The sequence below is a fragment of the Lissotriton helveticus genome, chromosome 1_1 (assembly GCF_964261635.1).
Source record: "Lissotriton helveticus chromosome 1_1, aLisHel1.1, whole genome shotgun sequence".
Classification (NCBI taxonomy): domain Eukaryota; kingdom Metazoa; phylum Chordata; class Amphibia; order Caudata; family Salamandridae; genus Lissotriton; species Lissotriton helveticus.
In genome coordinates this window covers 1,976,277,140-1,976,289,944 of record NC_136057.1, presented here as the reverse complement: position 1 = coordinate 1,976,289,944, position 12,805 = coordinate 1,976,277,140, and the positions used below count along the sequence as shown (strand labels likewise).

The 12,805-nt window shown below is 43.8% G+C and overlaps 1 protein-coding gene across 3 annotated transcripts in view; it reads right to left on the bottom strand.

Moving 5' to 3' along the window:
- Window positions 1-12,319, bottom strand: part of PTBP2 (polypyrimidine tract binding protein 2) — a 208,398-nt gene extending 196,079 nt beyond the window's left edge. For 2 of the 3 annotated variants that reach the window (XM_078644178.1, XM_078644188.1), the window contains exon 1: window positions 12,177-12,287. In XM_078644178.1, the coding sequence (XP_078500304.1) occupies window positions 12,177-12,184 (8 nt within the window). In that variant the 5' untranslated portion in view covers window positions 12,185-12,287. Of the gene's footprint in view, window positions 1-12,176 lie in introns of all 3 variants that reach the window. The other variant, XM_078644197.1, reaches the window with a different exon arrangement.
- Between the last annotated feature and the right edge of the window lie 486 nt (window positions 12,320-12,805).

Below are 12,805 nucleotides of genomic sequence, written 5' to 3'. Positions count from 1 at the left end.
CCCACCCCCACCTTACAGCCTAGGTCATTCATGTTCCAGGTGCAGATTTTACATGGGTGGGCCGGCGCTGAGAAGACCAGTATACTCTTAGTCTAGGTAGAGATTGTGGCTTTCTTAATTGAAGGCCTTCCCCGACTGCTGTTGCATACACTTCACCAATCACTCACTTCAACAGACCCAAAGTTGGCAGAGACAGGAGCAGAGGGCTAGGATAGCAAACTGAAGCAGGTGTCCAGGTGTCAATCCCTCATGCTGTATATTTGTCCCTGTGCTGCCAAACTTCGGATGAGATGTGAAAGTCCGCCCAGATTATGGTAGTAATGTAATTCTCTGGTTATTACGGGTTGGGTCTGAATTCAACAGCTTCTATGTTGTAGGATGAGATGTAGGCCTTGTGATGCATCAAGTAGACTTAGGACAGCGCTCCGGTTTAGAAATGCCATGACCCCTCCTGGATTTGTAGGGAGGATCAACTAGAGTTTTACATTCTCCTACTTTATGCTGCCAAGTTGGTGGTGTTGCCACATTGTTGGTGTTGCGGCTGGCACAACAAGGAGGGGTACCCAGGTTTGGGGTGCTTGGATGTCAAAGCAAAAAGAACAATTGATGGACAGAATGCAGAACAATGTCATACATTCACCCCAATACAGAGATCTGGGCCTAAATCCATTGTTTTTTTGCTCACCATGCCACTCCAGTTTGGACCCAGCCATATGTAAATCAGTCTTGACCCTGTGCCCAATGGGAACAGTCCAGGTGGAACTACCAGACCAAGTCCTCCTTGGACTGAAAACAAGCGTCCTAGGACCGGTTGCGAGCTTTCAGCCTTTATCAGCCAGGATAGCTTGACTCCAGTGGCATGGAGAGCACAGGACCCACGTCTGGGTATACCTGCCCCACTCGGGGTGACAATTGCAAAAGGAATAATTGATGGACAGACTGCAGAACAATGTCCTAGAATCACCCCAGTACAAAGATCTGGACCTAAATCCATTGGTTGTGGCCCAGATCTGGGGGTGAATGTTTTGATTTTTTCTGCATTCCTCCCATCAATTGTGTGTTGATAGACCTGGCATCATTGGCGTCGGTCTCCCTTCCGCTTCCTATCTTTTATGTTGGCTAGTTTTAATGGTCTGGGCGCTGTGCCACCGCTAATCACTGCCATAGCGTGAATGCTTCCTGTGTAAAGAGGACTGTATGAATTGGGATAACCATGAAATGAAAAGAGAATTTATAGAGCGCGATAGCTAGCCTGAGGCGTCCTAGCGCTACAGACTTGTGCGTGCTGAGGAAAGAGGAGATTAATCAGAGTGCGAGAAAAGTGGAGTTTTTAGCTGCTTGCGGAAACACAGCAGATTCGGTTCTGAGCATAGATTGAGGGAGATGGGAGTTCCAAAGTTTTGAGGCATTATATGAAAAGGACCGGCCTCCGCATCTGGATTTTTTTGATCCTGGGGACTGTCACCAGAGAAGAGGATGATGATCTGAGATGTCTTGCTGGATTATATGGAGAGATCAGAGAGTGATTGATAGATGGACCAGTTTTCCAGAAGGCTTGATGGGAGATACAGAGAGTCTTGAACTCAATTCTACGTCTTACTGGCAACTAGTGGAGGCTCCTCAGTCCGGACTTTATCGGATGCCTAGGTCTGCCTAGGTCTGTGTAGAATGTTCTAATAGCGAGTTACCCTCCATTTCGCCGTTTATTATTGCGAAACTATCCGTTCTCATAAGCCAGAATGGGCAGGCTGAGGATTACCTTCCATAATCCTATCTGACCACAGGAACCCGATAGGAAATTCAAATTTGATATGTTTAAGCTCAGGACAGTGAGATACACCTTTTAGTAAGGACCATTTATATATCCTATGTTCGAAAATGCCTCTTCTGGAAACAGGTATTTTCTTGCCTAAGCTTTCATGTTGGCTTTGCTAGTGTGCGTATTGGCCGTCACATTTTGGAGCAGCAGGACCTGCAGGGTCAGACCTGGCGAGAGAGAGAGAGATCGGCATGCAGAGCATGAGGAGGGGTGACTTTGATCTGGGCAGGGCCGTGCCTGGCAAGGTGAATGATGGCTCCACCTCCCACTGGGCGTCTGATAGCAGACCCCCTCATTCTGAAAGGGCAGGATCTCGCCTTGTAAACCAAGTGCTCCATCGACCCCACCGAACTGGTTCTGACTGGATTCAGTGATTTGTGACTTTAGAGAACAAAGACTTTTTGGGTATAAAATGCTGCGCTGTAACCTGTTTCAATTGTGTTCCTTCTGGATGTCAAGACGAAACTTTGTACAAGTAAACAGAGGAAAGGATTTTGAAACTTTCACCAAGCTTGCTGAGTAAACTACCCGGGGACCTGAATCGAGAGCACCTCCTGCTGAAATCTCAGGGACATTAGACTTCACCCAGTCAGCCGTCTGAGTTCCTGTGCGAGGAATTCTACTTGCAGGTGAAGCCTCCGTTGTGTAATCTGGAGCCCCTAGTTCTACTGTGAGGAACGTGGACTGGCAACCCTTCGCTGAATCTGTGTGGGCACTGCAGCTAAGAGCTGCCGCCGCCGAGTCTGCCTTCATTTGAACCCTCAGAACCTTTGCTGAATCTGTGTGGGCCGCCGCAGCTAAGACCTGTAGCCGCTGAGTGCCACCGGCGTGCCAGCCTTTATCGGATCATCCTTTGTCGTGTGGGCCGCCGCAGCTAAGAGAGCCGTTGCCGCTGAGTGCCAGCATCTTTGCAAACTGTGCATCATCGTGATTTGTCCCATGGGCCACCGCAGCTAAGAGCTGCTGCCGCCGAGTGCCTGCACCTTTGCCTCATTGTGATTTGTCCTGTGGGCCACCGCAGCTAAGAGCTGCTGCCGCCGAGTGCCTGCACCTTTGCCTCATTGTTATTTGTCCTGTGGGCTGTCGCAGCTAAGGGAGAGCTGCCGCCGCTGTGTGCTCTCATCTTGTTCACCGTTGTGAAAGATTGTCGCTATCGTCTCGTGGGCCGCCGCAGCTAAGAGAGCTGCTGCCGCTGTGAGTTCACGACGGAGCTGCACAACGAGAGTCATCGCCACCACCAGCCCGGGCCGCCGCGTGCTGCTGCCGCTGAGAGCCCGCCTGTCCCAAAGTGTCTGAATCATTGTGGGTGCACGCTGCGGACCACTGAAGCCAAGACTTGTGGTCGCTGGAAGTCCGCCTGTCACCATCTCCGCTTCTTCGAAAAGCTGTGTGCGGTGTCCCCTTCCAACGGCAGGTACCTGGTGCGCAATGGGCCGCGTAAGTAAATACGTTAGTGCATTCTTAAGTCCCTACTGATTTTACATGCATTGTGGCTTGTTAAAACGCTTTGAGAGTCTGGAGTTACACTTTAGATGAATATACTATTTTTCTATACCAACTTGAGTTATGTCCTTTTGTGCTGTTGTTACTGCCTTATTGTGCATGGTCATAAATGCTTCACACACTGCATCTGTGATGGGCCTAACTGCTCATGCTACGTTACCACAGGTTTGAGCAGGGGTTGTCAAAGGGGGTAGCCCTCTTGCCCTGACTTAGGAAGAAGGGTCCCTATTTGGACATTAACGCCGGCAATTGTCAACCAGAGACCCCCATTTCTAACATGTCTTTTGCTTTCTCGCCCTAAGTGCGCCAGGTATGCCCAGACGTGGGCCCTGGGCTCTCTGTGCCACTGGAATCAAGCTATCTTGGATCCTAGGATGCTTGTTTTCGGTCCAGGGAGGTCCAGTCTTGGCAGGTCGGGCTGGACTGTTCCCATAAGGCACAGGGTCAAGACTGATTTGCATACGGCCAGGTCTAAATGGGGGTGGCATGGTGAGCAAAAGAATGATGGGTTTAACCCAAATCTTTTGACTGGGGGTGAATGTTTTGATATGTTCTGCATTCCGTCCATCAATTGTGTGCCTTTTGGATGACAGAGAGGTTGGTCATGTTGCTCATTAGATTTCAGAGTGAGGGGACACCATGGTGACCCATCTTTGAGCCTTGTTACCGCCTGCAGCTAGAGTGCCTGTATTAAAGCTCAGTCCTCTCAAGGGAGGGCAATCTTATATGGTTGGAGTGGTCGCCGATGCTTGTAGCGCTGGGTGGAAACCAGCTGGTGTAACATCTGTGACCCGAGGAGGGACTGATGGGCGAGCTGTGTCCTGTATGATGTTCATGACGCACATATGTCGTTGGTAATTGGAGCACAGTTCACGGTCCATGCCTAGTACAGTGGCTACCGTGCGCTCTAGTGGCTGTCGAAATATCAGGTAAGAAGCAATGAAGGGCGTTGTGTCTTGGTCCTGCTCTTTGGTCTTCTTTTTGGGGTTGCTGCGGTGTACTTTGCTTTGTGCAAAGTAGGCCTTTTTGGTCAATTTTTCTCCTTTGTTTTTCCTTGCTTTTCTCAAGCGCTTGTGTTCCCTCTTTGAAAGTGAAGTTAGTGGACTAGTGGAAGGCAGAAACACTCCCAGCACTTCTTGAGAAGCTGGCGTGGAGTCTAATTCAATCATTGATCACGCTCCCCTTTGCTGGGAAATATTTTCTGGCACCTCCTGTATGGAGACTAGAAGGGAAGCTCCACTAGATGGGCTCTTGGGGTGGCATTGCTTGACAGTGGCCCGTTTGTTGCTGGAGGCAGGTCTGGTTTGGGAGCCCTTGACTTCTTCCAATAGTTCACATAGTATTGTGGGGACAGTGGCAAGAGTAACCTCCGCACAATACCCGCAGCTGCCTTAGATCATTTTTATCTTTTTATTCCCATGTTAACTTTGACTATTTTGATCACCTACATATTATTGGACAACTGCCATAACGAACCTGGATTTCCAGGATAGCTACTATGACGTTAATTGTTAAGACATATTGGACGTGTGAGAAATAGCTTAGCATTGGTTTTCTTTATTCATTGGATAAATGGGACTGTGGTCCAAGATACCGTACGTAGGATTAGATAACTGTACAACCAGTTCTATCTCACCACGATCCATCAGGTTGGTCACTGCCCATTCAGGGCTCAATTATGAGGGGAAGTGAGCATCAGGGTACATTAGAATCTATTTCCTCTGTGTGCATTGTTGCAATTGACAATCGGAATATCATGTCAGGTATTTTTTAAATTTGACAGAAAATCAAGTACCACTAATGCCTTCCCTAGAAATTTGTATATACCTTATTTTGGTTTATTTAATATTTGTCACTATATTTTGCATGTTCTACAATAACCGCCATTAATGTAGGCCACTAAACTTTTTTTTTTATATCAACTGTTGTCATGATATTGTCACATGCACGAATTGGCTTGTACTAAAGTCAGTGCCTGTTTTGGGAACACGACATTGAAAAAGGCTTTCACCCGAAACGTGTGTCGGGGGTGGGGGGGGCGCACAATAAATATTTGCAGTAAGAAGATACCCTTGAGTGCATCTCTTCTGTGGCTTTATCGTGCCGCTGTGGATTAATATATCGCGGCTCACCACCGGGTTGATAGCACCCCGGGCAAGTGGTGCGGCGTGGTGATTCCTGGGTTTCAAAATATGTATATATGTATATCTCAAAGTAGTGAGTAGGAGAACACAGGATGAACAAGCTGTAGCAAGACAATCCTGAATTACAAGTCCAGAAAATATAACATAGGTACAACAGCACGGGCAAGCGCAGACAAAATCCATGTCATGTAAACGCACACATGCATCTTTCTTCGTAATGCATACCTTGCCTAAATAGTACAGGAGCGCTAGAAGCCAGAAAGCTGCAGTCAAGTGCACACTACTCTATCCCATCCATGTGTGTTAGAGCGCATCAGCCATTACTGCCAGCTGAATTGCTCTTTCCTGTCCTTAGACAAACAGGCATTGCCTCTTTGGGGTGTGAGCGGACTCTGCAATTGGAGGGGGGGGGGGCGTAAATAGGTTGTACAGGCAGATGCTTGGCACAGTAGCAATAACAAGTATAATCATTTTTTTTTAAAGTTTGATCGTAGTTATGCCCTAACGATTTGCCTGTAGAAATGTTACCCCTCTCCAGATAATGACACGCATGGTGCCACACACCATGGAAAGGGTGAGGTGAAGGAAAAGCTACTTTTGAGCTCGGGGGAGGGGACAGTTGTTAAATTCCATACATTGTATAAGGCAATGCTTTCCCAGCTGGACTACTCATCATATCACCTGCACTTCTCAGAACATCTCTACAAAACACTTAACCTTTTGAATAATATGGACCACCATTTAATTTTTACTGGAATCCAGGAATGCCTGCTGAATCATAATTGAAATGCAGAGATCTCCACTGAGTGATTACTGAAAACGGGGGACCTGGCCTAGGCAATTTGAGATTTTAACTGCAAAACAAACAAAATTACTAAAACAAGCATTCGTCAAACGAACGCACAAATTATAACTTTTTATTTAATTTGAAAACAGATTAAAAAAACAATTTTCCAATCGAAGGTAAGAAGATCCTTTCCTAAATTCAATAGGATGTTTTTTATTTTACACTTTGCTTTGTTATTGATATACACTTCACTAACAGGTTTTTAGGTTTTCTAAGCAGTCACAGACTGACACACCCTCCAACTTCCCCCCCCCCCCCCCCCCACGAGTAGGTGTTGCGGAGTGTCAGGGGTCCTTTGACCACAGGTTAAGAACTGCTGATCTATTATTTCAAACATATCAGACCATATCACCCCTATTCTTAAGCAGTAACTCCAAAACTTCAAAAACGCTCTGTAATGCTTTCTACAAGGGTACAGAAGCGACACAAACCCGAAGACGGCTCACTCGGCAAAGCCAGTGACAGATTACACCACTCGGCTGATAATGCCCCATGCAGCCCCCATCCTTGTCAACTCTGATAATCCGTCAAAAGCAAAACCCGGTCTCTTTTTAGGTTTTTGGTTTCCGTGGCAAATGCAGTAATATGCTATAAAATATATGAGAAAAGCCAGTGTTCTCAAAACCAGAACAGTTTTGGCTCCCTGCAGTATCTGCGCAGGAAATCAGCCTGTCAACTTGCTAAACACTGACACAGCTCAGCAGACAGCTGAGTCAGAACACAGAGGAACACAAATAAGACTTTGGGACGCTGCAAGCAGCAACAAGTAGCGAGATCGAAACTAACAGAAAGTTTCCCAAACTGCTTACGACTGGCAAATCTCAAAAAAAATCTGCTGGCAGACAAGAGTCCTTCTAATACAACCTTGGAAGCAGCGACTGCCTTCAAGCGCAAGCAAGCAGGCAAGCCGCGGAAGCAGCGACTGCCCTCAAGCGCAAGCAAGCAGGCAAGCCGCGGAAGCAGTGACTGCCCTCAAGCGCAAGCGGCGACTGCCCTCAGGCAAGCCGCGGAAGCGGCGACTGCCCTCAGGCAAGCCGCGGAAGCTATTGGCTTTGTAAATGACAATGCCTTATATTGATCTTTTTAAAAACACCACATAAATAAAAGGCATTGTCAATTACAGTGCCAATAGCTCAAGCTCTCATAAATGCAAGACCTATTGCATTGCTAATGCTTGTTCAAATTGTCACTGTGGCAAGTTTTTTTCCTATGGGTGACCTGCAGTTACTACATTATGGCTTGCTGTTACGTTGAAATTCACACAAATATGGATATAAAGGACATTTCTTAGCATAACTGTTTTGCTTTGATTAAAATATTTTTTGAATGACACTATTTCACAAAAATACAGTCAACAAAATGTCAATGAAGCGAAACTTTAATGTTCTGATCCCCTAAATTGCCATTTACTGCACAATAAAATTAAAAAGGTATACATCCATGTCTTCAGGCCAACACACTTTACTAAACGAACTTATGCCATTGGCACTAAACATTGACCTACAGAATGAGGTATTTAGATCAAGCGTACCGATAAATTTACATTACTACGGTGCAAAGGTCAAATACACTGTCATTACGGTAAGCCAGTCTAACTTGCAAAAAGAACAAACTAGTTTACTGCCTCTCAAATAATCTTTCCACTTCTTTTGAACCTTTACCTCCACCCTTTCCTAAACTTATCAGCTTATTCAACCCTACATGCTACAACTAGCAGATGGTGCAGAGATTATCCTAGAAAAACCTCGAGGACATGTCTAGACTTGACAAGTGTAGCTGTACCGTTTAGCGAACAGACGAAATAACTAACCACATTAAATGCAATTCCAATACAGATAACTACTTGAGAACTATGGTTGATCCACCAACCTACAACTATCTGACCCAAAAAACTACAGACACATCATCATTAGGTAAGAAACCTCAGAATTACGGTGTACAGCAACCTATGCCTTATCCCACATGCCAATCAAGTCACAAGAAGTGCATTCTAAACAATGCAATTAGTGTGATATTTCACACCTAGGAGGAACCAGCAGAAATAAGTTACACCACCTCACCTTGTGGAGTGGTGTGGCTCATGGGTTAGAGGCTGCAGACCTGTAAGCAGAGAACGGCCCGGGACCAGGGTTCAATTCCCGACGCGGCAGGGTCTTGGACCAGGGTCAACGGACTCGATAATTCTCGCCTCATTGCCTACTCTAACCAGGGAACACACTCGGTAACTCTGGGCATTAAGCTCGCCTCATCTCTACAACGGCCCCCCCACAGACGCCGGGGATGCCTGTTTTCACCCTGGAGATATCCAGAAAGGGACCATCTCACAGGGAAAACCAGGACGGGTTCCCCAGCGGTCTACAGCGCCAGGACACTGGGGTAGAGTAACAGTGCGCTTTACAAGAATCCCACATTTACATTTATTTACCTAGGGGATAACTTTACAAAACCTTTAATTTATAGTTCCGCCTTAACTATAATAACTAGCAGTGGATGTGAGATGACGTTCAGCGTTCCACAAAAAAAAATATTGGCCTGTTATACAACTAGAGGGAACAAACAATGTAACTTAAAAAAGAGTTTTCCCAAATAAACCCAGAAAGGACCGGGAAATGTCGCAATCAAACAAAGAAATTCCTTTCTGTGTATTCGAATTCATATACTAGCAGTACTTTCTGAAACACCATTTGTCTAGACCAATTTCAAACTATATATATAGCCCTATGCAAACATTATAATCACAACATAAAAAATCTCAGCATAAAAAATTTCAACATAAAAAATTTCAACATAAAAAATTTCAACATAAAAAATTGTATGCATCTTAGTACTTTTTATTAAAAGAAGTTCCGAAATAGATGCATATTTATTGACAATTCATTAAAAACAATCACATAAATTCTTCATAACATATTCAATTTTGGTGAATTTCACAATAAATCAATACATATTTCACAATACATCATTTCAATAAAACAATTTTTATACACATAAAAAGATCCGTATGTCGACGCGTTTCGGTGCTTTGTTTTTATAGAACACCTTCCTCAGGACGGTATGGTTTAAAAACATCAAATCTTCTTTCTAGAATTAAATACATACAATTAATGAAGTTATACTTATATAAAGAAAACTTCTTTCTACTGGCGGGCTACTAGAGTGAATGGTCATAAACAGATCTTACTTATTGTAAATTTCAATCTTTCGGGTACCAGATATGCATCCCTGGGGTCACAGTAAATGATGAACCTCCACTTCGACTCTGTATTTCATCAGAGAATCTGTATATAAGACAATATATACTATCAGTTATCACATTTAATTTTGATGTCTGATATGTAAAGAGATCTAACCCAGTATGTACTTACCAGTACATACTGTGTTAGATATCTTTACATATCAGACATACCAGTACATACTGGGTTAGATCTCTTTACATATCAGACATCAAAATTAAATGCGATAACTGATAGTAAACCATATCGTCCTGAGGAAGGTGTTCTATAAAAACGAAGCACCGAAACGCGTCGACATACGGATCTTTTTATGTGTATAAAAATTGCTTTATTGAAATGATGTATTGTGAAATATGTATTGATTTATTGTGAAATTCACCAAAATTGAATATAATGTTGTTATGAAGAAGGTGTTCTATAAAAACAAAGCACTGAAACGCGTCGACATACGGATCTTTTTATGTGTATAAAAATCGTTTTATTGAAATGATGTATTGTGAAATATGTATTGATTTATTGTGAAATTCACTAAAATTGAATATAATGTTGTTATGAAGAATATATGTGATTAATGAATTGTCAACAAATATGCATCTATTTCGGAACTTCTTTTAATAAAAAGTACTAAGATACTTACAATTTTTTATGTTGACATTTTTTTATGTTGCGATTATAATGTTTGCATAGGGCTATATATATATATATATATATAGTTTGAAATTGGTCTAGACAAATGGTGTTTCAGAAAGTACAGCTAGTATATGAATTGGAATACACAGAAAGGAATTTCTTTGTTTGATTGCAACAATGTAAACCATGCACGCTAGAGTAAGGTTATAAAAAAAGGAGGGAGCGGTTCACCCACAAAAATAGTCACTAGATTTCCATTATATTATAATACAGATCCCGGGATCGGTAGGGGCATACCAGTGCCCTCTTTTCTTTCATTGAAGTCTACTTGTTGGGCCTATACGAGTTGGCGCAAAATGCCATGGTCAATAGAGGAAAGAAAAACTGAATGTGACAGGATTATAATACCAAAATTAACTGAAGGATTGGTTACCAATACAGAATAAAGATCACAAAAGCCCTGATGAAGATCAATGTATACTGAACGAAACGCGTAGGCTGTACATTTTTGGTTACTGGACCATATATATATATATATTTTTTTTTAAAGGTGAAGGAAATAAAAAGGTATTTATTTTAAACAAAATACTGGAAGATCTATTGATTATTTTTGTGGGTGCAACGCTCCAACCTAGTTTTTTAATCCCACTCTGCCATGCAGTAATATCAGACACGGCTGATATGGAGTGTAAATGCACCAACCCATTACCATGTGGAACTATTGTCAAGTGCGAGTTAGAGGTTCAAAGTTGATGTGAACCATGCACGTTCTTTAAATCTGCTTCCCTCTACAACAGTATTAATCACTGCCCAAAGACCGTTTCAGCCTGCTACTCTAGTTACTACTGTACAACTAGAAAACGCTTCCCAAAAAGGCATCCCGGCAAATACATTCGCAACCAGGCATTCCTCTAACTGCAATGTGCTACCACTACCATCCACCAATGTGTTTCGGCACCCCAAAGGCCTAATACAAATGCATGGAAAGCCATATACAGGTGTACTCGCCTCGGTTGTGCACGTAATGAATGACATTGGAAGGGGTCATAACTGTCAGGTCATGCAAACATTAGAAGGTTTTTGAGGAGTTATGTTGCAAATCTTGAACAGGCTATCAGGAAAATCACTTAGCACACAGGAATTAAGAGGGCACATGTACCTCTTTGAGCACAGTGACGAAGAACAAAAATAAAATAAAACAGGGGGTGTACATCACGGCCCAAGACTCCTCAATGGTCAGAATGCAGGGTTGTGGACATATCAAAAAAAGTGAAGAATCGCAAACGTTTGACTTCTCAAGTCAGGGGAGAGCTGTTGCTGAACTGTCACGGCTTTAAAAAATTGATTCAATCTGAAGTTATCGTTCGTTTGAGATTAAAATCCTAATATTTTTCAACAAATGCATCAAGCTAGAATTAACAACAGGACAGCGATTACTTTTAAAATAAACATTTGGGTTCAAGTAAGGCCGCTCGAGTCATACAGGAGTTTCAGCGAATGGCCGCGACTACGGTTAGGGGGCTGAAGGGACACAACACTGCTACATAATAATCTCACCGGCGCACGGGCCGCCACCGTCCCAGACCTCGTGTCTTGTGGGAACAAAGCAGGGATGGCTCTGCCGGCGGGGCACCAAAGGGAGGGGGCAGGAGGGCTCGTTCCCGGGAAAGGGTACAAGCACACACACACACACTTACGTGGTCTCACTAAGGGCTTACAACACAGTCATGATAACAAAAAGTGCATCCCTTTTTAGACAAAATGATTTGAGTCGGCGGGGCGTCAGCTTATACCAGTACCGAAATGTCCACCAACTACATAAAAAGCCCCAACCCGTTCTGCGGCCCTCCCTAAACCGCTGACAGGGCCTTCATTTTAACCACCCGCATAAAAGATTGCGCGGTAAGTCCTTGCATCAGTCCCCGCCAGAGACGTCTCGCCGCCACCCTGACCACCTCTTTCCAGTACCAGGCGCACAGTGGTAAAGTTCAGCCACCTACCCGTCCATTGCCGAACAAGTCGCCGCTGCGATGGTAAATACAACGGTGCAGCCGCCTCCGACAAACAGCGACAAAATGGCGACTATGTCTTCCCGGAAACAACCGAATGTGAGTGTGATGAAAGCCGAGAACTGACGGGAATAGCCGAATAGGAAGGAAAGCGGCGAATGGGTGTTATTGCCTATGCAGCTAGAATGAGGGCGCGGTTTACAGAAGAGAGGGGGGAGGGCGTTTTTCAGTGTTCGGCGAGTGTATCGCGCATGTAGTGGTACTTGTCAATCATAACTCCAGTGACCATTTCTAGAAGTGAAGTTTGAAAATTAAGGAATGAAACGATTCCTAACTAAGGCGCTAAAATGTGTAATGAAAATAGACCTATTTGATTTTATGGAATCATTGATATTGTGAAGGCGGTTATTTTTTCCATTTTTTTATTTAATGCGATTTTATAGAGCGCGAACTTTACCCGAAGGTGTCAGAGCGCTCTACATAAGAACCCGTTGCAAAACATAAGGACTAAGGATTACATGCGTTACATAAAAGATACAAACAGAAAAAATTGCAAATGTACAAGATGTAAAGTCACACAAGGAAGAGATACAAACAGAAAGAAAAATTGTAAATGTACA